The sequence below is a fragment of the Triturus cristatus genome, chromosome 11, assembly GCF_964204655.1.
Source record: "Triturus cristatus chromosome 11, aTriCri1.1, whole genome shotgun sequence".
Lineage (NCBI taxonomy): Eukaryota > Metazoa > Chordata > Amphibia > Caudata > Salamandridae > Triturus > Triturus cristatus.
Window position 1 is genome coordinate 992,160,400 of NC_140594.1, and position 23,089 is coordinate 992,183,488.

Sequence of the window (23,089 nt, forward strand, 5' to 3'; positions counted from 1 at the left end):
AAGGCTGCTCTCCACAGCCACCACTTGCAGAGCTTTCTATGGTTGTCAAAGACCATTAAAATCACCATAAGGGTTGTTAGGATTACTGCAAGGTGCATCGCTTAAATAAGTGTGCACCATATACTAAGCCAGCCTCCTGCACATGGTGTGCAAAATCAGGGACATCTTAAGGATTTTGGGGGCCCTGGGCCAAACATATTTTGGGGGCCCCTGTTCAGGACACCTTTGAATTTATGATCTGATTTGAGCCCCTGTTTCCCACGCAGTTTCCGCTTCCTCAGCTGCACTGGCGATCCAGTTTGCATCATAGGCATTAGCCTATATATTCCCGATGTAAATGGACATGTGCAGCTTACAGGTGTAGGATTCAGGGTTTCCTGCCCTGCTACTACGTTTTTAATACTTTTTAAATTGTATATGTGTGGCTGAATTACTCTGTGCTTTTTAACAATTTCTCCTACCTATGCGCCCTTGCACTTTACTTGATTCTGCTTGCCAACGCCTCCTTAGCTGCTCCGATTCGCATCTCGCTTTTCCTCCAGTCCTGATCCGCCGCGGCTGATACGCCGATTGTGCGGAGTGCTGGGGCTACTATCAGGCTCCTCACTTCCGCCTATGCATTTTCTGCTTCCTCAGCTGCGTTGGCGATCCAGTTTGCATCATAGGCATCAGCCTATATATTCCCGATGCAAACGGACGTGCTAAGTGGACGTGCACAGCGGGCGCGCCGCTGGCGCCGAAGGTAAGCCTGTCTGCGCCCGGAGGCGTTCGGCGCCGGCCATGCTGCCCAGTTCCCCTTCGGTGAGTTTCTTCCACTATATTGCAATAGGGAAAAACTGCTTAGCCTTAGGCGGCTACCATTATGTCACTGTACAGCCGCTGATCCGAGGTTGGAGGTAGACTTTCGATGCAATAAGTGCAACTGGACTCTCCTCCAGCCCAGGAAACTCGCACCCAATATCCTCCCACGCAACAATAAGTGTAAAAACAATAAGAAAACAGAGGACTTAAAGGCCACCCTTTTAAATTGTCACTCTATACAAAAGCATGAACCATACATTTATGGCCTACTTTTAAACTAACAGTCTGATCTTTTATTTCTCACTGAGACCTGGCTGTCTGAAGCCTCCAACCCTACTATCACCTCAGCCATCCCTACGGGTTATAACATTCTTAGGAGGGACCGATCGAATGGGAAGGAGGGAGGTGTTGCCATAATTTACAATAAAAAACTAGACTGCTTAGGCTTCTGCTGTACCTTCCCCCCATCATAGCATAGCTGGATTTCTGATTTACAGACCTCCCAGTGCTATTGGAAATGTTATTACTACGCTTAATATAGCCACCACCTCCCTGGCCTTAAAATACAACAACTGCCTCATTCTGGGATATTTCAATATACATATGGACAATGGAAAAGACCCTAAAACAATTTCCTTGTTAGAGGCGCTGCAGGCCTGCAACATGTTTCCATCTGTTTCTTTGGCCATCCATGAGAAGGGCCATACCCTAGACCAAATCGTTCACAACTTTGACATATCAGTAAACCTACCTCTTCCCATTACCTGGTCTGACCACCTCCTATTAAAATTCGTCATTCCCAACTCTGCCACAGCCCCTTGAGCTAACACAGGGCAGAGGGTCTCTAATTACAGGGCGTTCCATAAAATATCCATCCCGATGTTAGCAGACGCCCTCGGTCGTTCCTCACCAGAGCTGTCTGGCTGCCCGACTCGGACGCCCTCTCAATAGATTCATGGCTCCGAACCAACATTGATGCAGTGGTACTGGTTGTTTGCTGCTCCTCAAAGAGGTCAGCCCCACCAGCTCCATGGTTTAACGATTCTCTTAGATCTCGCAACAGAAATTGTGGAACGATTGAACGGAAATGGCGTAAATCCTATCTACCTGAGGACAGGAAGGTGTATAAAGACACCTTAAAAGCTCATTACATTCTCGTGAAGGCAGCCAAGAAAAACCTCTTTCAAACCAAGATAGAAAATGCCCAAAATAAGAGTAAGGAAATCTTTAGCATAGTTAAATCCTTTACTGCCCTGAGAGCCGGCACAAAGGAAGGGCCATGCACTGAAGAATGGTCTAAGTAAATAGTTGAATTCTTCCACAAAAAGATCTCCATGATCCAACAAGCCTTCACTAACATCTCAGAGGAAGAACTGACCTTCTACCTTAGTTCTAATAGCAAATTTCACCTCTTGGATCCTACATCTTTACTAGCTTTCCCTGAGTTTCAGCTTGAAGAGTCACTGACCCCTCTCCAAAGCATTAAGTCTGGCTCTCCTACTGACCCATGTCCAGGGAATATCTTGAACCTATTAGCTCCCACCATAAACCCCCACAGTAAACCAACTCTTTAATGCTTCTCTCTCCTCAGGCAACATGCAGAAATTATGGAAGAATGCTAAGATTCTTCAACTGATAAAAAAGGCTAACGCCAAACCGACGGACCCTGTCAACTACAGGCCAATCTCCCTTCTTCCGACCCTCTCCAGAGTACTAGAGAAGCATGTAAACAAGGCCCTCCCAAAACACATTGAAGATGGGAAGCTCCTTCATGAGTCCCAATCCGGTTTTAGGGATAACTACAGTATGGAGTCCACTCTGCTGGAAGGGACTGAATTTCTCACGGGTAAGCTGGACCAGGGAGGCAAGACTGTTCTGATACTGCTCGATACGTCGGCGGCCTTCGATATGGTCCCACATGAGAGGCTCCCGGAGAGGCTTGCTAACATCGGTCTGGGGGGGGACCACCTTTACAATGGATGTCATCCTTCTTGGCAAATAGATCTCAGGACATCTGGCTCCCCCCTTTCTCATCCCCAGTTCCGGCCATGAATGTAGGTGTCCCTCAGGGCTCCATTCTCAGTCCTACCCTTTTTAATATATATATCCCCCTTGCATTTCTGGTAGAGGAAGAGGGCGCCAAAATTGTTTCCTATGCTGATGACACTCAGCTGATTTTTACGTGTGAAAAAGGAACCGACTTTGACGGGGCAATGATTAGGTCTTGCCTCACAAAGGTTTTTTAACTGGCTTAAGATCAATCAGCTGAAGTGCAATCCTGACAAAACTGAAGTTGTTTTCTTTGGTAATCCATAAACGCCTGACTGGAGCGCTTGTTGGCCAAAAGATCTGCCGCCCCCGCCCGCTGAAAAGGAGAAAGTCAAAAACGTAGGAATTGTCATAGACAAGACACTCTCCATGTGCTTTCAAATTCAAAATCTAAATGGCACTTGCTTTGGCATACTCTGGATGCTAAAAAAAACTCCTGCCACTGTTACCGCTTGAGAGCAGAAAGATTGTAGTGCAGACTCTGGTGACATCAAAGCTTGACTATGTCAACAGCTTGTACCTCTGTCTTCCCAAATCCCTTATCCAGAGCCTACAAGTGGTACAATACGCGGCGGCCAGAGCCATCCTGAGACCTAAACTCAGATCTAGTATGACCCCTATTCTTAAGTCTCTCCGCATAAAAGAACGGATCAGCTTCAAAGCGATGACCATCTTATTTAAAGCTTTCCATGGCTTTGGAGCCGGCTACATAAATAAGCGCGTTAATCGCTACACAACAGCTAGACCCCTAAATTCTTCCAATGCCTACCTTGCCATCATGCCTAAAATATGCAGTGCCCGCATTGGAGGCAGATCCCACGGCTTTCTAGGCCCAAAATTGTGGAATAGCCTCCCTGAGTCTCCGAGACTAACACCAGACCTACTCTCTTTCATGAAAGAACTTAAAAACCTGGCTTTTTGATAACTTATGGGTCTTTTACGCATGTTTTCCTCCCACTATCATGCGCCAGGACTCTCTAGTCTGAGTAGCTGCGCGCTTTATTAAATACACAATTTCATTTCATTAGGTCCCTGACAGTGCACAGGAACACTCGTCCAAATTGTAAGCGCCTTATTTATGAGGCTTTGCTTCACTTTTATGCCGCTGGTGCGTCACTTTTTGTGACGCACCGGCAGCATAAAATATGTGCAATATTACGCCCTATTTACAAAGTGATGCATCTAGGCAGATGCTTCACTTTGTAAACCCCTGCACCGCATTATACCTGCGCCAGGCATAATGTATGCAGGGTGGGTGTTGCCCCGCAAAATGCCTCGTAGAAGTGGCGCATTGAAATCTATGAGAACTCAGTGCGCCACTTCTAGGACGCCATTGCGTCAATATCTTACACCTGCCACACAGCAGGCATAAGACTGATGCAGGCCCTTTCACATGGGGCTTGCCCCATATGAAAGGACACATTGCTGGAGTTGCGTCTATTTTCAGACACACCCCAGCAATGCATCACTTTTACGCATACAGATTTGTCAGAAATACTGACATATCTGTAACTCCTTGCGACATGATGCGTCATACAGTAAATATGACACATCCATCATGTCGCAACGAGGGCGCACTAAGAAGTGACGCATCCCTGTTTTCACACAGCGATGCATCACTTCTCATAAATAAGGCCCTGAATGTGTTTACATCTAATATTCAGGGATAGTTATGTGTGTTTTCAATATTGTAACACAGCAGCAGCTCACCATTATTACTGCAAATAATCTCTGTGACGCCCTACCATTTCTTATATGTTAGGCCTTGTTTTGATCTAAAATAAACAATTTTTATGTATATTGCATGAAATATAAACACAAAATTTCTCTGCAAAATGGCTGTACTAGACTCTCACACATCAGGTACATAAGAAATAAATTAAAGGAAAACCGAATTTAAAACAAAATGTTTAGGAAATATTCAAGGTCATTAGGGCAAAACTCTGGAAAATGGAGCTGACTGTCAGGGGGCCCCCTGAAAGGCTGGGGCCCTGGGCCAGAGCCCACTTTGCCCATGCATTAAAACGTCTCTGTGCAAAATAACTATGGACTGGGATGCTGCCCCATTTAACTACCCGTACCTCAGATGAATCCAAGTATTCCATCCATCAATTTTTCTACACTTTAGTATGTCACCCTAGGTGGGATGATTATACCCAGATGTGGGTATCGTGCACTCTGTGTCACTGGAGCCGAATGTATGACGTTACAATGCATACATTTACAACACAGTTTTTACATCGCAACATCCTTTACAACGCATGCCATTACATCGCATTTTTAGAAACCACCTTTACAAGGCATTCCACTACATCGCATTATACCATTACAACGCATACCATTACAACACATACCATTAAATCGCATTTAAGGTAAGTGTTGGATAGTGTAGGGTAATAATTACTTTTCTAACTCCAGTGAGTGCAACAGTAGGGTAAGTTACTATGCGTTGTAATGGTATGCGTTGCAATTACTTGCGATGTAATGCCTGCGCTGTAAGGTTGTTTCCCCTGGAGCCAAGCTATACCTGTCTGATGAGCCCATAGCAAGGGCAAAACCAGCCGTGTGGTGCTTGTGTTCCAGTTCAGGCAGGACCTGGCTTGGCAGTTCAGGCTGGAATGTTCTCCTGGAGGAGGGTCAAGACTGATTTACATGTAGCTGGGTGCAAGCTGAGGTGGCAGGTTCTGCAAAATAATGATAGACTTGGATGTGGCTGGCCCAAATAATTTCCAGTGACGGAGATTAATTCAAGCATTTCATTCATCACTTTTTGTATACTTTAGTATGGCGCCCAAAGTGGGATGAGTATGCCTAGACAGAGGTCCCATGCACACTGTGTCACTGGAACCAAGCTCTACCTGGCTGATGAGCCCATAACAAGGACAAAACCATCTGGGGTTGCTTGTGTTTTGGTTCAGGTAGGACCGGGCTTTGCAGTTCGGGCTGAACTGTTCCCCTTGGAGCAGGGTCAAGACTGATTTGCATATAGCTGGGTCCAAACGGAGGTGGCATGGTGTGCAAAATAACAATGGACTGGGATGTGACATTGAGTAACTACCAGTGACTTAGATTAATTCAATCATTCCATCCATCACCTATTGTATCCTTTAGTATGTCACCCTACATGGGTCGGGTTCCCAGATGTGGATCCTGTGCACACTGTGTCACTGGAACCAAGCTATACCTGGCTGATGAGTCCATAGCAGGGGAGAAACCAGTCCTGGGTTGTGTGTGTTCTGGTTTCAGAGTGGACCTGGCTTGGCAGTTTGGAATTGTCTGTTTTCATTAGACTGATTTGCATGCAGCTGGGCCCATACTGATGTGGCATATTGTGCAAAATAGCGATGGACTGGGATGTGGACCAAGCAATTACCAGTTGCTGAGTTTAATTCAAACATTCCATCCATCACTTTTTGTATACTTTGGTATGTTGCCGTAAGTGGAACGGGTATGTCTAGATGTGGGTCCCGTGCACACTATGTCACTGAAACCAAGCTAACCCTAGCTGCCAAGCCTATGGCAAAGGTAAAACCCCTCCTGATTTGCTTCTGTTCCGGTTCAGGTTGACCTGGCTTAGCAGTTCGGGTTTGACTATACCAATGTCACACTCAGCATGCGGGTGAGAAAACCCAGAACAGTAAACTCTGTCCGGAAAGGACAAGGTTGGTAAACAATCAGAGCACAATGAACGCATGACACAGGGAAAACGTGAAAACAATGATTCTTATTATATAGCTTTATTGTAACTATATAGGAGAATGGTAATCTGCATTGTGGCGCATTTTAAACTGTTGTAAATAAAAGCAGAATAATAACAATGCACTTCATAAGAACAATGTATGTTTAAACCTGTCTGTTGATTAGCTGCAATGCATGTTTATTTCCTTTGCAGCATGCAATAAAACTGCCAAATCCACAAGCTTCCATCCACAATTGGACAGTCAGACAGACCGTCTGAACCAAACGCTAAAACAGTATCTATGTTGTTATGTGGATGATACTACGCACTCATGGGTAAATCCACACTGGCTCGCTGATGTGGCTTATAATAGCTCCAAGCATAGTTAGACAAAAGGGCACCATATTACTGTACCTATGGTTTTCATCCATGATTTATGCCTCTGCTTCATCCCATGGTTACCCACAAATTGCCTAAAGTACAGGAACGAGTTACACACACATACAGCAAACCTTGAAATGAACTTAAAAACATTTATAAGAATCAAATATACAGTATAAGAGAAATGTTGATAAACATCGGAGACCTAGTCCAAACTATCAGAAAGGAGATGTTGTTTAGCTATCTACAGGAAACTTATGTTTAAAAAACATAGGGGTAGATTTTCAAACATTTTGTGCTCCAATTGTCTTTCCAGACCCAAACTTGTTTTGTGTTGGAAAGTACCTTACAAGCAACGCAAAGCAGCACAAAGCACCCCTTTGCATTACTGTCGGCCGGGCGGACTGGGGCCTTAATATGGTGGCGGTGCCTAGCATCCATATTAGGATATGTGTTTTCAAAGGCCTTTACATGGTGGCGATGCCGCCATGGAAAGGCAGGCGGGGAATAGCTTTGGGGGCCTGTTGCAGGCACTTGGGGGGTACCTATGGTACTCCCCTACATTGCCATGCACAAGGTGGTAGGCACCGCGCTGTGCCTGCCACGTTGTGCATGGCAATGCACAACATGCCATTTTGGCATTGCAGCAGGTGCTGCTTACATCAGCACCCGCCACAATGTCAAGATTGCGGAATCGGTCGCATCCTAATTAGTGGTGTGGGACCGCCGCACGTCTGTTGGCCGGTCCCAGCACCGCTACGGTGCCATCCTAATAACCCCCTTAGTATCTATTACAGTGAAAGAGACATGACTTGGAACTAATGCATCCTGTGCATTTGATGCAGCACTCATCATAAAGTTGGTATTTTTAAATCGACTCATAGCTTATTTCGATAAAGAAGCCCATGTGCAGTTTGGAATGCAAACAGTAAAATTGTTCATACTGACACTTTAAGAGGGGTGTAATGAAGAAGGGCTTATGTGCACTCCTCCCCTATGATCCAAGGTCTTATATTTTCTATTGGTGGGTATTGTTTTGAACCAAGATATATACTGCATTCATGGTATGAGGAAGAGGTTAGAATAGCACCTACTCCCATATGCCTGTGTTCTTTCAGAGACGCATCGGTAAGAGATTACTATTGCTGGATTTAGAATGATACATTAGATTCTAGGCATAGGGCACATGCCCTTTCTTTTCTTTTCTGATGTGTTAACGGATCTAGGTTTGGTACTGCAAGATGTGGCTGTGTCTCAAGCAGAAAACACCGCTAGACAAGATGCAACAGAATCCATTTGATGTCTGTTCAGGGAGGTTCACAGGGCGTCCCACACAGTGGCGGCTCCTCCACGGGGGCGTCGGAGCATCGCCCACTGCTTACTCGCAGCGCGAGAAGCAGAAACGTAAAATGGTATAAATACCATTTTACGTTTTTGCTTCTCACACTGCGAGAAAGCAGAAGAAGGGTATGCCTGGTTGGGGGCGGGTGGCTGGGTCAGGGAGGAGTGGCTAGCCCAATGTTATGTGCCCTGACTGTTTGGTCGGCCCCAGGGCCGACAAAACCAGTCATAGCACTATCCATTTTCTTCATGGAGGCTGCTGCGCAGCCTGCATAAAAAAATGGCCTCCCCTAAGATGCCTGTAAGGACGGCGTCCTAGCCAATCACAACACTGCCATTGCAGCATTGTAATTGGCTTAAGGGAAGAGAGGGAGGGTGCCTGCCTCTGCTTCCTCTTTGCAGAGAGCAGGAGGCGCGTCGCGGCAGTCCAGCACCAGAGGCATAGCTAATTTTTTCCTACATTCTTTTTTTTTTTTGTTGGTATAACAATTTTTATTAAACAAGGCACAGAGTCATCATTACAATATCACAGTGCATTTCAAGGTACAAGGAATACAGTCCATTAGCAGTGGTATTAATCAACTATTAAGAAAGTAAAGGGTTACGGGGTCGAGGTCCCCTCATTGCCATATCTTCTGTTGGAGAAGTACAAATTTCACCTCTAAAAGCATTCCACCCTCCCCATTTTTTGTCACATTTCTTGGGGCAGCCCCTTTGTTTGTAAACCTCTTTCTCTGCAAGCATACATCTATCCATCTTTGCTACCCATCCAATCGTCGACGGCTGAGTGCTGGATCCCAAAAGCATCGCTATGGCCCGTTTCACTAGTAAGTATCCCAACGCCACCCATTGCTGCTCAATTTCTGTCAAATCTGTGGCTTCCCAAATGTTCAGGATCCCCAGCCGTGGCAATAGTTGGATGTGTTTACCCAGCGTGTCCGTCATTTTCTTGGTTGCTCTGTCCCAAAGGGGCCATATTTGGGGACACTCCCATAAAACATGGTAAAAGGTACTATCGTTGCCACAGCTTCTAAGGCACAGCGCGTCTGGACGGCTACCTATTTTGGCCAAGAGTACTCCAGAATAATAGGATCTATCGAGTATTTTTAATTGTATCAGGCGAAAGCAATGGTTTATCGCTGTTTCCCTGGGGGACATCAGTGCGGTCTGCCAGTCTTCGTCTTTTTCCTACATTTAAAAAAAATTAAATTAACTCCCCTCCCCGCGTGAACGCCCCCACCTGCGCGACCTCCACTCGTTTTTCTACTGTAAAAGACTTGGATGTATTCATCGCTAATGTGGTATCTTGTTTATCCACTCTGGTCTTATATTTTTGTCCCACAAACAAAAGCCTAGTATATGATGGAGACTGGTTAGACCAGAATGAATGCCAGACATTGATGCCAAGAAGGTGTAATGGGAGACATAATTGACAGGTTGATATCATGCTGGTGTCAAATTCCACACATGCCACAGTACTGGTATGTGTAGCAGTCAGGCTAGGAATTTATGAGGTTGAACTTTATCTCATCTAAAACTGTGGCGCCCGAGCATGGAGCACGCTCGATAAGTATACAATAAGCAATGGTTAGTTTTGCTTTCTAATATGCTGCCCTCCCATCTCCCTCTGCTTTCAGGTTCTGCACGCGATCGCTCACGTCTGATGTTTGTTTTGGCAGGACAACCACATTTTAACAGTCACTGTCACAGTGCATGTTTTACAGTGTAAAAGCGTGTCCTTGTGTCTGAAGTATCTGAGTATGGGGCACTATCTTCCTTTAAATGCCTTTGCTGCCATTTTTAAGCTGTTGCTTTGGTTTCCTCATGTACTTGGTTGGCTCAGTGCTTATGTAGACACTGAGAGCTGGTGGTACCGTAGTGTGTCGCCTCCTTGCAAGGTTGCATTGATTTTTCACCTATCTCCTGCTCTGATCAGTTTGTACACATGTTTGTGTGTTAATTGTGCATGTGGAGATTTGCCTACCAGCGGCTTCCATTCAAAGGTCTGTCCGTCGGGCAATTAGTAGATGCGGATTGACTTGCTGCGCAGGCTGATCGACGCAGCGTTTATATGTAACTATATGGTGTGGCTATACAGTCTATGTGGGCACAGTCTCTTAGACTTAGTTGAATATTGTTCGGCTGGAGCTTTCGTAGACTTTCTTGAGAATTGTTCAGCAATATATCCAGTAGGCCGAGTTTAGCAGCTACCTTGCACATTATGCCTAACTCACTGCATGTGGAGTAGGTGAATGGAAGCAAGACTGAAACACAGCCGTTTGCAAAGGATCGTTGTCACGTTAGGAGCGGGAATATAAATTAGGAACAAGCCCTTAGTTTTCTGTTATACATGTGTAATTGATCAGACAACATTGCATATAGAGGCCAGATTTCGAAGTAATTGCAGTATCACCCCATAGAGTTCCTGGACACCACAATGCATACTCATAATGTGCTTTTTAACCTCCAGGAGGTCACGGGCATCAACAACTCTATAAGAAGCAGGGACTAGAACACACCAAAAAAGCCATTCCAGTTTTTTTCTTTTTATTCCGGTACCTACACTCCCGAAGTTATAAAGGGGTAAAAACAAACTACAAGTACCAGCATTCAAAGAAAAAGCCTTCACATGATAGTCAGCTCACATTTGGAATTTGTAAACTTGAGAGAACAGGGGCTCTGCCTTGTAAAGTTGCAAGTTGTACATCCACATGTTTATTTAGAAATTTTACAAAAGACTACAGACAGCATGACAGTTCAGTTAAAATGAACTACACACGTATTCAATCAGCCATTCTTGCAACGTCTGTATGACGAACCAGTTGGACAGAGCATGTAATGCGATTTCATATTTTCCCACAGGGCTGTTGTTCTAATGTTTCCGTCCTTTGGACAGTTTTTCCTTCCTCCTATTTTTCCATCCCTAATATCTGACTTTTCCCGCCCTCTTTAGCGCCTGGTTATGAAGGGCATTTGCCTAGACAGCAGACAGTGCATGTGTGCAAGCCCTGGACATGTCCGATGCCGACAGGCCCTTCCCATGTTAATTATCTGGACGCCAGATCAACCCTCAGGGAGTCTGAAAACAAACAAGAGCGTGGTGATTCTTGAAAATGTTTTGCAACCGACAACTAAGAGAAAACGGCAGAAGACACTATAAACAAGGCACAGCGTTAATCCAGTCCACCTTGGGAAACAAATGTACCAGTTGGTCAGCTGTCACCCACTGTAAAAGATGTCAGCATATGAGGATCCCTGCAAGATTAGAATTGATGCAGTTTCTCAGAGGAATGGAAAATGTTTTAAATAAGTTGTGTGTGGGTGTTAATGTGTGCTCGTAGGAAGATACTAGCGTGTGTGCTTCTTCTGCGGTACTGGAAATGAGCGCGACCCATTGGGCCCAATAAACTCTTTTATTTGGAACAAGTTTATTCAAAATTTGCATTGCATGTGTATTATAGGAGAGCAGGGGCTCAATTAAATGTTATTATAGCACAGCCTATCTTGAGAAATCTTTGCTTCTGACTAAACCGTAGCCATGTTAGAATCAGTATTGAAGTCTTCAGCGTGAATATTAACTTTACAAAGCTTCGGAAACATTTCTATCTACCTGTTGTTATATGACATCCCTTTATTAATGTAATAAGTGCACTTTCACAATTGCATTATTAACCTTCTTGCTTCTCAAATTTGCTTGAAAATGCTCCATTTCCCCACTGTTTTTTCGAAATGTTCTCGGCGGGAGAATCCCCTCGAACCCCCCTTAAGATGTTCGGGCGCGCTCGCTTTGCTCGCTCACCGCAGTGCACTCCGACAGAAAGTTTACACCCTACCACTTTCAAATGTCACCAGCCACCACTGGTCCCACATGGTGGGCAGGAGGAAGTTCAACACCAATGCAGGTACCCTTGTCACAGTAGAGATTCCAACCCCCATTCCCTTGGCAGCTCCAGGATGTTTCCTGGGAGATGTAAGCAAGGTTCAGGTGCTTCTAACCTAAGTCCTTCTGAATGTTACTTGTCGGCCTCGAGCTTTCTCCACAACTCAATCTAATGTAACCTTTATGATCTCTTATTTAGCTAGAGATGCAGCCCAGTGGACTGTACATGTGGTACATAGAGATGATCCACTATTGTATAATTGGGCCGACTTTCACCCTGAATTTAAATCCCATGATTGAAGAAAATAGGATCTAGTTTATGGTATTTATTGGCATGGAAGGGCTACGGGCCGGAAGAGAACTCATGGGAACACGTATCCATGGTCCATAGACTACATCTCAGAAAACCATTTCATGGTTGTTTTCGGGATAAACCAAAACCCTGCCAGCTTTCTCCCGAGAAGGGGTGTACTGTCACACTTGGCAAGTGGGTGAGAAAACCCAGAAAAGTAAATGCTGCCAGGACGTTGCAGGTTGTGCAGTTTGTGAACAAGACTGGTAAACAATCAGAGCAGAATGAACATATGACACAGGGAAAACCCGAAAACAATGCTTATGATTCAGCTATTGTAACTATATAAGCAAATGGCTGCCTGCATGGTGGCGCAGGGTAAACTATTGTAAAAAAAGCAAAGTAATAACAGTCCGCTTTTTAAGAACAATGTATGTTGAAACCTGGCTGTTGATTAGCTGCATAGCATGTTTGTTTCCTTTGTAGCACGTAACAAAACTGCAAGTTCCATGATGTATTAGCAAGTGTTATGCTCGCACGAAGTAATGTCGACAGGTATGCAATGGTAGGTTGAGGCACTGGGTTAAATAGACCTTCCGCCCTCACCGCGCCACCTGTTATAAATAGAGTTCAGTAGTGGAAGCTGCAAGCAGTTTCAACGTGACCGTTCGGAGAGCAGGAAGGGTGGACTTGTGCCGCAATTCCTCTTCTAGCTCTGATTGCAATGCTCTCATTGGTGTTAATGATGAGAGGTTGCAAAAGGTGAACCTGGCATGCACAGTGAGTTCAAAGTAACGCATTTGACTGGGATACAATTCTGAGTAATTACCAGGATACATGTTTCTGGTCCAGGGAGGACCTGGCTTGGCAGTTTGGGCTGGGTTGTTCCCATGCGTAGCAAGGTCAAGACGGATTTGCATATGTCTGGGTTCAAACTGGAATGCATGGTAAGCAAAAAAAGATGGATTTAGGCCCAGATCTCTGTAATGGGATGAATGTTTGTCAATGTTCGGCATTCTGTCCCTCATCTTTTTGTGTTGCATTTGATTTCTTGACATCGCATCTCCTGTCCGATTGGGCCGTATATTTATTTTAAGATAACTTGATGAGCTCAAGTGTTGAAGTGTTCATAATTGCATTATTTGGAAGAGATACTAGCGCATTGTTTATTTTGTTTGTGACTGCTCCCTGTGGAAGAGCTCCTTGAGCCTATTACGTTGAAAGAGACAGGACTTGGAGCTAATGCATCCAATGAGTTTGATGCACCGCTCATGATAAAGGTGGTATTTTGACAGTGGCGCATCACTTGTTGTGAAAAAGAAGCAAATGTGCAGTTTGGAATACAAACAGTATAATTGTTCATATTGCAGCTTTAACAGAGATATAGTGAAGAAGTGCCTATGTGAACTCCTAACTCCTACCCTGGGATGCAAGGCCGTACATCTTTTATTGGTGAGTATTGTAGTTGAACCAAGATGTATACTGCATTCATGGTATGAGGAAGAGGTTGTAATAACACCTACTCCCATATACCTGGGTTCTTTCAGAGAAGCATCGGTAAGAGATTACTATTGCTGGATTTGGGATGATACATTAGATTATAGGCATAGGGCACATGCCCTTTCTTTTCAGGTATAGAGTATAAAAGCAATACATATAAATATATATATATTGCAAGGTGAGAATTTGGAGCACTGATGTTTTCTTCTTCTCTTTAGGTGTCCTTCCTGGCTGTTCCCTCCCCTCTCCATTTCCCTCGCTTGATCACCTTAAAATTCTGTGTTATTCAAGCTTTCATAATTGAGGCTATCAAGAGGCGGACATCAATGAGCAGCAAACTGATCCTGAGGATTCGTCTGGTTGACAACCCAATCAATCAATCCACTTTATTCGATTCATTAAAAAAATAAAAGTACAAAAACACCAAATGCATACACAAACACAACATATACAACAATAAAATAAAAATATTGTGTACAACCACATTAACATATCTCTTACAACAGCTAATTTCATAGCGATAAAAGAGAAGTTTCATTAAAAATGTAAGATTATTACAATATTTCCCTAATCCATACAATAGCAGCAATGGAACTAGTAATGTTAAAAATACTCCCCAGGGCAGTCAGCTTTTGCAAATAAGGTTATTCAGTTCATAAAGGTACGTTAGGCTATACTATTTTATTATTTTTGTTTATTTTTATTTTTTTATTTTTCCCCTGATCCTAACAGCAGCAACTAAATAGCAAGCAATATTAAAAATATCCCACGTATTACTTAACATTTGCAAATAGAGTAATGCAGGTCTGGCCTGTAGGAAACCCTTTCTATTTAATAAAGGGACCAAAAACCTCCTCCGAATGTCAGTATAGAGTTCGCAGAACAACATAAAATGTAAAGTGTCTTGTGTAGAATAATTATCACAAGAACACGGTCCTGCTTTCTCTGGTTTACACCACCCGCATAGTCACCCAATATAAAATGAATCAAGTTAAAACGGAACCTGGTCAAAAGCCAACGATGGAATGGTTTGGTAACAATTTTCAAATACGGCTCAATTAAAAACGTCGTTCTTACCAACCCATTGGAGCAGGGTCAAGACTGATTTGCATATAGCTGGGTCCAAACTGAGGTGGCATGGTGTGCAAAATAACAATGGACTGGGATGCAGCACCAACTAACTACCCATGCCTGAGATTAATTCAAGCATTGCATCCATCAATCTTTGTATACTTTAGTATGTCGCCCTAAATGGGAAGAGTATACTCAGACCCCACGTCTGTGTCACTGGAACCAAACTATACCTTGCTGATAAACCCATAACAAGGGCGAAACTGGTATTGCGTTGCTTGTGTTCTGTTTCAGGGAGGACCTAGCTCGGCAGTTTGGGCTGAACTGTTCCCAGTGGAGCAGGGTCAAGACTGATTTGCATACAGCTGGGTCCAAACTAAGGTGGCATGGCGTGCAAAATAACGATGGACTGGGATGCAGCCTGAGTAATTACCAGTGGCTGAGATTAGTTCAAGCACTCCGTCCATCACTTTTTGTATACTTTAGTATGTCACCCTTAGTGGCACGGGTATGCCCCGCTATGGGTCCCGTGCACACTGTGCTCCTGAAATAAACCTGGCTGATGAGCCCATAACATTGGTAAAACCAGTCCTGGTTTGCTTGTGTCCTGGTTCAGGGAGGGCCTGGCTGAGCAGTTCGAGCTGGACTGTTCCCATTGGCGCAGGGTCAAGACTTATTTGCATATAGCTGGGTTCAAACTGAGGTGATATGGTGTGCAAAATAACAATACTAACCAAGCCAAACAGAAATTAATAAAAGCAACCCCTGCCATGTGTTTCGCTATAATTATACCTCTTCAGAGAGGATTAGCTTTGTCCAGACACAAGGGAGCACCCAATATAAGTCAAAACAATACCCTTTCAGGCATAGAGTAATGCATACATTATGCAAAAAAAGAAACAGAGAACTCTGGGTAGTTCCCAAGTTTAGGTGGAGAGCAGCTAATCATATGCTTAAAGACTTTGCTGTAAAAATGGCAAAAAAATTGTCCCTTTCTATCTCAGCGTGGATGGCACTGTGCTAATCCTATGTTTAAAAACTTTGATAGAAAAGCAGACATTTGAGGTGAGCAAATTCAGAGTGTTACTGGTGTTGTAGGGTGCTCTATACTGGAGCTGCTCTTCACCTAAACTTGGGAACTAACAAGAGTTCTCTATTTCTCTTTTGCATATATATATTTACATATATGAATGCCTGGACCATTTTTTGCATTTTGTTTCATCCTCCTCCTTTTTCTGTGTACTGTATCCCCAGGTGGTTGTGCATGTATAGTATCACACTCAATCAATGCTGGTTTCCTTACTTGATGAAGTGTTACATGCTAAAGATGTTGCTGCCATGAATCTGTAAATTCCAGTTGGCCCTTGCTGAAACCCCTTGCTAGATCATTATTAGCTCTCCCCAGATCCTCGCGGAGCCTTCCAGTGACTCTGATGGGCACGGTAAAGGCAATGGCTACATCTTACATTGAACTGATCTACAGCCCTTTGATGTCAAGTTGTAGGCGCCAGGGGCCAGAAGTACAAACATTAGAAATACCGATTTCATAATCGGGATTCTCTTCGAATCGCAATTAGAAAATTGGTATTCCTAATGTATGAAACTCTTTTGTGTTTCATTTGCAATTCCTAGTGGGTTGCACATAGACCTTCCTCATGCGTATTAATGAGGTAGGTTACACTTTACGACCCGTTAGGATTTGCAACCATTACAGGGATGGTGGCCTGCTGAGATCAGCAGACCACCATGTTTGTGAATCCTTTTTAATAAAGCAATCTTTTTGCTTTTTTTTTTAAATGCAGCCCGTTTTCCTCAAAGGAAAATGGGATGTATTTGAAAAGAAAAAAATAAACTTTGCAGTTTTATTTTTTAAGAGTAGGCAGTGGTCTGTGGGACTTCTGTCTGCTCTTAGAAAATATATTTGTGTCATTCTAAAAGGGGAAGGGAACCCTAAGATCCCTTTGCAAACGGGTTACCACTTGTTTCAAACTAGTGGTAAACTATTACTTTTTTGCAACCGGATTTTGGTCGCAAAAAATGAATGCATAGCAGTTTTTGGAAGGGAGGCCCCTTCAAAAATACTAGATTGGTATTTGGTTGCAAACGCAACTTGCGTTTTGGTAGCAAGTGACAGAATCACAATTTGCCTTTTGTACTGCAAATCGAGTCGTTTGTGACCACAGAAAAGCTTTGTACATCTGGCCCGTAGTCTTTCAACCATCTGAGGTTGTCAAAATGAATATACATTTCTTGGGTTGGATAAAAATAACTTTCTTTCATTAAGTGCCAAGATGTCCTGAGGGGTGAATGTGCCCACCAAAAGTACATGCTATATTGTGGGTCCACAATGAAGTCTTAGCAATAGTTTCAACATTTCACAGCTTTTCATCCCTCTGTGAGTGAAATTGATTGACAGTCTGCAACCCAATTGGTAGTTGCCATTTCTCTGGAAAATAACCCCACAATTGTCCTTAGGAATAACACTTGGAGAAATGTCCAGGAAGAGCCAACTTGTGGATGGCACCTAGACATAGCCCATACCGTTTAGATGGTTGCTCCCTGGCAATCTGTGAACGCTCTACTGCCAGTGATCAATAGTTTAATGTATCATTTCTGTTTCCATTACTTTCTCTCCAGCCAATTTCACACTACTAAATTGACAGATATCAACACCAATAAATGCGGACTAAACTTTAACTCTAAATACCTTCTGTTTTTAAAAACGAATTAACAGGTTTTTGGTGCATCTTTTGATGAAGTGTAATTATAATTATGTGAAAAACACTAACACACTAATAGAATATGGTCCAATTCACAAAGGTGTTGCTGTGAGTAAGTGTGTCTTACTTATGCTGTTCTGCTGGTTCACAGTTGATTTCCAAGCACAGGATAGGAGTACTCCGGGCTTATTCCTGGATTTCAGTAGTGAGCAACAAGTACTACAAGAGTAAGTAACAGCAAAATCTTCCTGAATGAGACACAGAATTTTTATTTCTCTCTTTTGAAACAGGGGTCTTTGGTGTAGGCCCAGAAGGTCCATTTCCTTGCCATAATTTCAGGATAGCCACCTCATAAATATTCACAGGCAAAAAATAACTTTAAACTTTACATAGTCACTAGTTATCCTGAAAAACTTGCAAAGATTAAACCCTGTTGGGCCCACACCAGACACGCTTACTTTAAAGTATAGTTTGGCGTGTATGTTCCTTACCTGTAAGGCTCCTTTCCTGCACACTATTAGCGGGCCCACAAGGCCAGAGCTGGTGTCCTTGACTGGGTCCACGGCTGAATAGTAGAGCCAGGTTAAGCAAGGCGGGTCTTCAGGGGCGGGGCTTACATCTTCTGGAATATACCAATAATAGGTGTATTCCTCACCTGGATTCACTTGGGAGCCCGGTGCAGGAGTTTGAGGGCCATCTGTTAAATTTCAAATTACAAAGTATATACATCAGTAAGTGGCTTTGTCTCTGTTTTTCTTCTGTAATTAATGTCACTTGCAAACAGTTGCACTTCATTGTTAAAAATATACAATTCTTGATCGCGTATATTATAGAATTAAATTCTATTAAGTGAGTGGTTCAAACGTAACTCTATGGGCAATGGTCACTGCAATGGCTCTCAAAGCTCAGTGTTTATTCAGAGGCATGAGACCACAAACATGGGGCTTCTGTCTAGGCCGACTCGCCATACTTTAATAGACTATCAGGCACATGCATCAATGGTTTTTGCGAGTGCAAACGGTGAGATTCTCAAAAATCGACCGTTTGCGCCCGCAAAAGGGCCTATTGCGATGCATTAGAGTGTCAGGCACTCGCAATTTAAGAAATCGCAATTTATTGCGATTTCCTAAATTGTGATTGCATTTAATGAATCACAATTTGCGATTCCTTAAACGCAATGCATGTACCCCTTAGAAATAGCAAATTCTCTATTTGGGGCCACAAAATACAGAGAAATTGCTCTTGTCTGTATTTTGCAAAAACCTTGAAAAATGCACTAAAGTGCATTTTTCACGGTTTCTGGTTACACACACACATGCCCTTGGGACATGTGTGTGCGCAACATGGGTGCACATCACAATTTCAGGGGTGCAACAGGGTGTCATTTTGACACCTTTGCACCCTTGAAATTGAATGCGCAATTTCCCATTCATTCCTATGGGCCTGTAGGCCCATAGGAATGAATGGGAAGCCATTCCTTAATTGCGACTCGCAATTTGCGAGTCGCAATTAAGGAATGTTTAGAAATCGCTATTTTAATAGCGATTTCTACATGCATAGGCTTTTGAGAGTCCCTAATTGCGATTCCTTAATAATCACAATTAAGGACATTTCATTAAGATTGATAAAAGATAATCCTTTTCCCAGGTTTAGTTCCTCGGTTTTTAATCCTATACTTAAAAGAAACTTACTGTTGTAGGTCCGCTTTTCGTTGGAGGTCACTTATCAGTGAGAAAAATGTTCCCCCTCGGCATACCAATTGGATGGATGCACCTCCCAGCCAGCTGATAACGGCTTGCCTACAGGTACGGATGTTTAATACCCAGAAGACTGGTTTAAGAACTGTCTTCCTTTTGTCCATAACTGTTGGGCGTGTGCACATAGGGTGACTTATTGATTCAGTTCTGTAAGCCACATAAACAGCAGTTTGTGTCTTGCTTCCTTCCCTTCCATGTTGGAAGCAGATCTTTTGAATCATGTGATCCTAAACGATACAGTGCAAAACTCAATTTTATGGCTGGATGGAAATGTGCTGAAACGTATCCTTGCAGCCTCAAGTTGGTGTAAGAATTTATCACAGTCCAAGCATGTCGCTGTTTAGCCAGGATGACTTTATCTTCCAAAAGCAAATTTGTTTTTGCTGTGACATTGCTTAGTCTGGTGAATGCTGCTCTGCCCATCTTGCTGTCCCATGCTTCTTAGATTCCCAGTTCAACTGATGCTTTCCATAAGTGCGCCCCATGAATTAGATGGCTTTTGCTCCAACTGAACCTTAATCTCAAACCAACATAGGTTGTTCAGTGATCCGCATTCTGAGGCACAAAGTTTCCAACACAGTTTTACACAGTTTTACAATGGTGTTAGTTCTTTTGACTGTCTGATTTTGAAGTCCAAATTAGAGGCACACCTGAGCTGGGGGGGCTGCTTTAGGGAGACACCTTAGTTTGTAGCTGATTCAAGATATCTATTTCCTTGCTGTGCAATGTTTCCAAACCATATGTCAGGCAGGATAGGAGCTGTGCTGCCTTTACCATCAACAGATGGCTATGTGAAGGGGAACTCAATTTCTTTTTTGATAGTTTGAAAGCAAATATTAATTATTGAGCTTTTGCACTCATTGTTATTTGGTTGGTAAACGACATTTGACTCCCCATGTTTATTCCCAAATACTTATATGAGCAGGCCGACTTGACCTGTTCACCTTTTATGACCCATTTATACGTTCTGAACTGCGTATCCAGTAGGCGTAGCACTTTGGTTTTCATCAGGTTCAGCTTCAACCCTTGCAATTCGATATATCTTGCCAAGGTCTTGATCACCCTTTGCAGGTCGATCGGGCTTTGGCCCAGATCAACCATGTCATCTGCGGTGTTTAGACAAAATATCAATTTTGCAAATATCGACAGACAAGAATATCGTTTTTAAAATATCGTGACATGGAAATATCGATGTCAAGAATATCAATGTCAAGAATATCGATTTAAAGGTAAGTTATATGGATTTTTAAAATATAGAAGTCATTAATATCATTTGCAAAAATATAGTTGTTTAAAATATCGTTTTTTAATTAGTGTTATGCATTTTAGTATTTATTGTAAATGTATGCGATGCAATTCTTTTGCATAAAAGTTGCTTATGTTTTTTAATATCTGTGTTAAATTTTAAGTTGTTCTTAAATTTAATTAAAATAAATATTGTGTTTTTTAGCTCCGTAGCTGGTTGTGGGTTTCCAGGGGAATAGGGTGGGATGTGATTTATTTATAATAAATCAATGATTATTTTGTATTCAATAATATTTATTTCATTGGTATTTAATTGTGTTAATTGTGCTTTTAATTTTTTTGTGCTAATATTTATGTGTGGGTTGTGGGGTTTATAGGGGTAAAGGGTGGGAAGTAATATATTTTAATTAATTAATAATTAGTTGTTAGTTAATATATATTTTTATTTATTTTATACATTTTATTTATAAATTATCAAACATGCCACTATTGTCACAGATACATACTGCAGCAGTTCCGATAATTTTGTACCAACCAATAGCTTGACAACAATTATTTATATTGCATGAAACACACTCAGAAAGTCCCCCGACCCCTACCCACGCCCAGCCATTGATTACAATATCTCCTGCTCATGATCTTGTATGGTCACTCGGGTACCCAACATTCCCCGACAACTATTCCACCTCCCTCAAATCTTCGTCCATTTTTTCGGGCAGCCTCTACTCTCATAGATCGTCCTTTCAGCCTGCATACACCAGTCCAGATTCATTTCCCACTCTGTCAGAGTTGGGGCTTCTTGCGCCCTCCAGTTAATTAATATTAATAATTGAGATAATTAATTATGTTAGTTCTGTAATTTTTTTAGGTGCGGGTTGTGGGGTTATGGGGTAAAGGGTGGGAAGTAATTTTTTTAAAATTACTAATTCATTGATAATAATATTGATTCATTAATTAATTCATAATTAATCATGTTATTTGTGTGATTCTTTTAGGTGCGGGTTGTGGGGTGGCAGGGTAAAGGGTGAAAAGTAATTTATTTGTAATTAATTAGTCATTAGTTGTTAATTAATGTTAATTAATTAATTGGTAATTAATTATGTTAATTGTGTAATTTATTTAGGTGCAGGTTGTGGAGTTATAGGGGGAATGGGTGTGAAGTGATTTATTTGTAATTAATAATGAATATTAATTAGTTAATTGATAATTAATTATGTTAATTGTTTATTTAAATTTTCTTAGGTACAGGTTTTGGGTTTATAGGGTTAAAGGGTGGGGGTAAATTATTTGTAATTACTTTATAATTAGTTGTTAAATACTATTAGTTATTTATTTGAAAAATAATCTTAATTGTGTAATTAATTTTTTTAACTTTAATTTTAGGTGCTTGTTGTGGGAATTATAGGGATAAAGGGTGGGAAGTTAATTAGGTTTAATGATTATAATTTGGTTTCTAATACATACTATTAGTTTAATTAATAATTAATTATTAATAAGTTAATTGTGCAAATAAATTTGGTTTTAGATTTTAGATGTGGGCTTTGTAGGGGTATGATGCGGGAAGTAAAATAATTGAAAGCAATAAAGTTTTTTTTTTAAATTTACATTGACTATCAATGTAATAATTAATTTAGTTTTTTGTGTAAATATGTTTGTTACATGTTATGGGTGTGTTTTGTGCTTTGTGGGGGTTTATTGTGGGAAGTATATTAATTATCATTAATTAATAATTAATGATTAATTAATGAAAATTAGTTTGTTGATGAATATTTATATTAATAGTGTAAATAATTTTTTAGGTGCAGGTTGTGAGTTTTGTAGTGTTATAGGGTGGGAAGTAACTAAACTAAATGTAAGCAATAATTAAATTTTTTGTTAATGAATAATTTATAAGTAAAAATGTTTATTTGTATGAAAATTATTTTTGTATTTTATTTATAATAATATTTGTAGGTATTTGTGATATGTATTTAAGATTGTGATACGTTCTGTTTTAATTTTTTTAACATTAAATATATTTTTATTTTATTTTTCAACATATTTATGTCTTTTTATTATTTTAGTTTTTAAAATAATTTATTTTGTTGAAGATATTTTGTTTATTTTTAATATTGAACAGACTGGGGTGGGAATAGTACATTTTACCCCACCACTATCCAACACTTTCCCTACTGTTGCACTTATTGGAGTGGCACTAGTAAATTTTACCCCATCACAATCCAACACTTTCTCTACTGATGTACTGACTAGAGTGGGAATAGTAAATTTTACCCCTCCACAATCCAACACTTTCCCTACTGTACTGACTCGAGTAGGAAGAGTAAATTTTAACCTTCCGCTTTCCAACACTTTCCCTACATTTGCACTTATTGG

General features: G+C 41.7%; 1 protein-coding gene across 3 annotated transcripts in view; it reads right to left on the reverse strand.

The window, feature by feature from the left end:
* The window catches only part of LOC146785799 (ceruloplasmin-like), a 436,448-nt gene that overhangs the window by 257,068 nt on the left and 156,291 nt on the right, over window positions 1-23,089 (reverse strand). For all 3 annotated transcript variants that reach the window (XM_085635075.1, XM_085635076.1, XM_085635074.1), the window contains exon 9: window positions 18,206-18,411. In XM_085635075.1, the coding sequence (XP_085491201.1) occupies window positions 18,206-18,411 (206 nt within the window). The remainder of the gene's footprint in view (window positions 1-18,205; window positions 18,412-23,089) is intronic.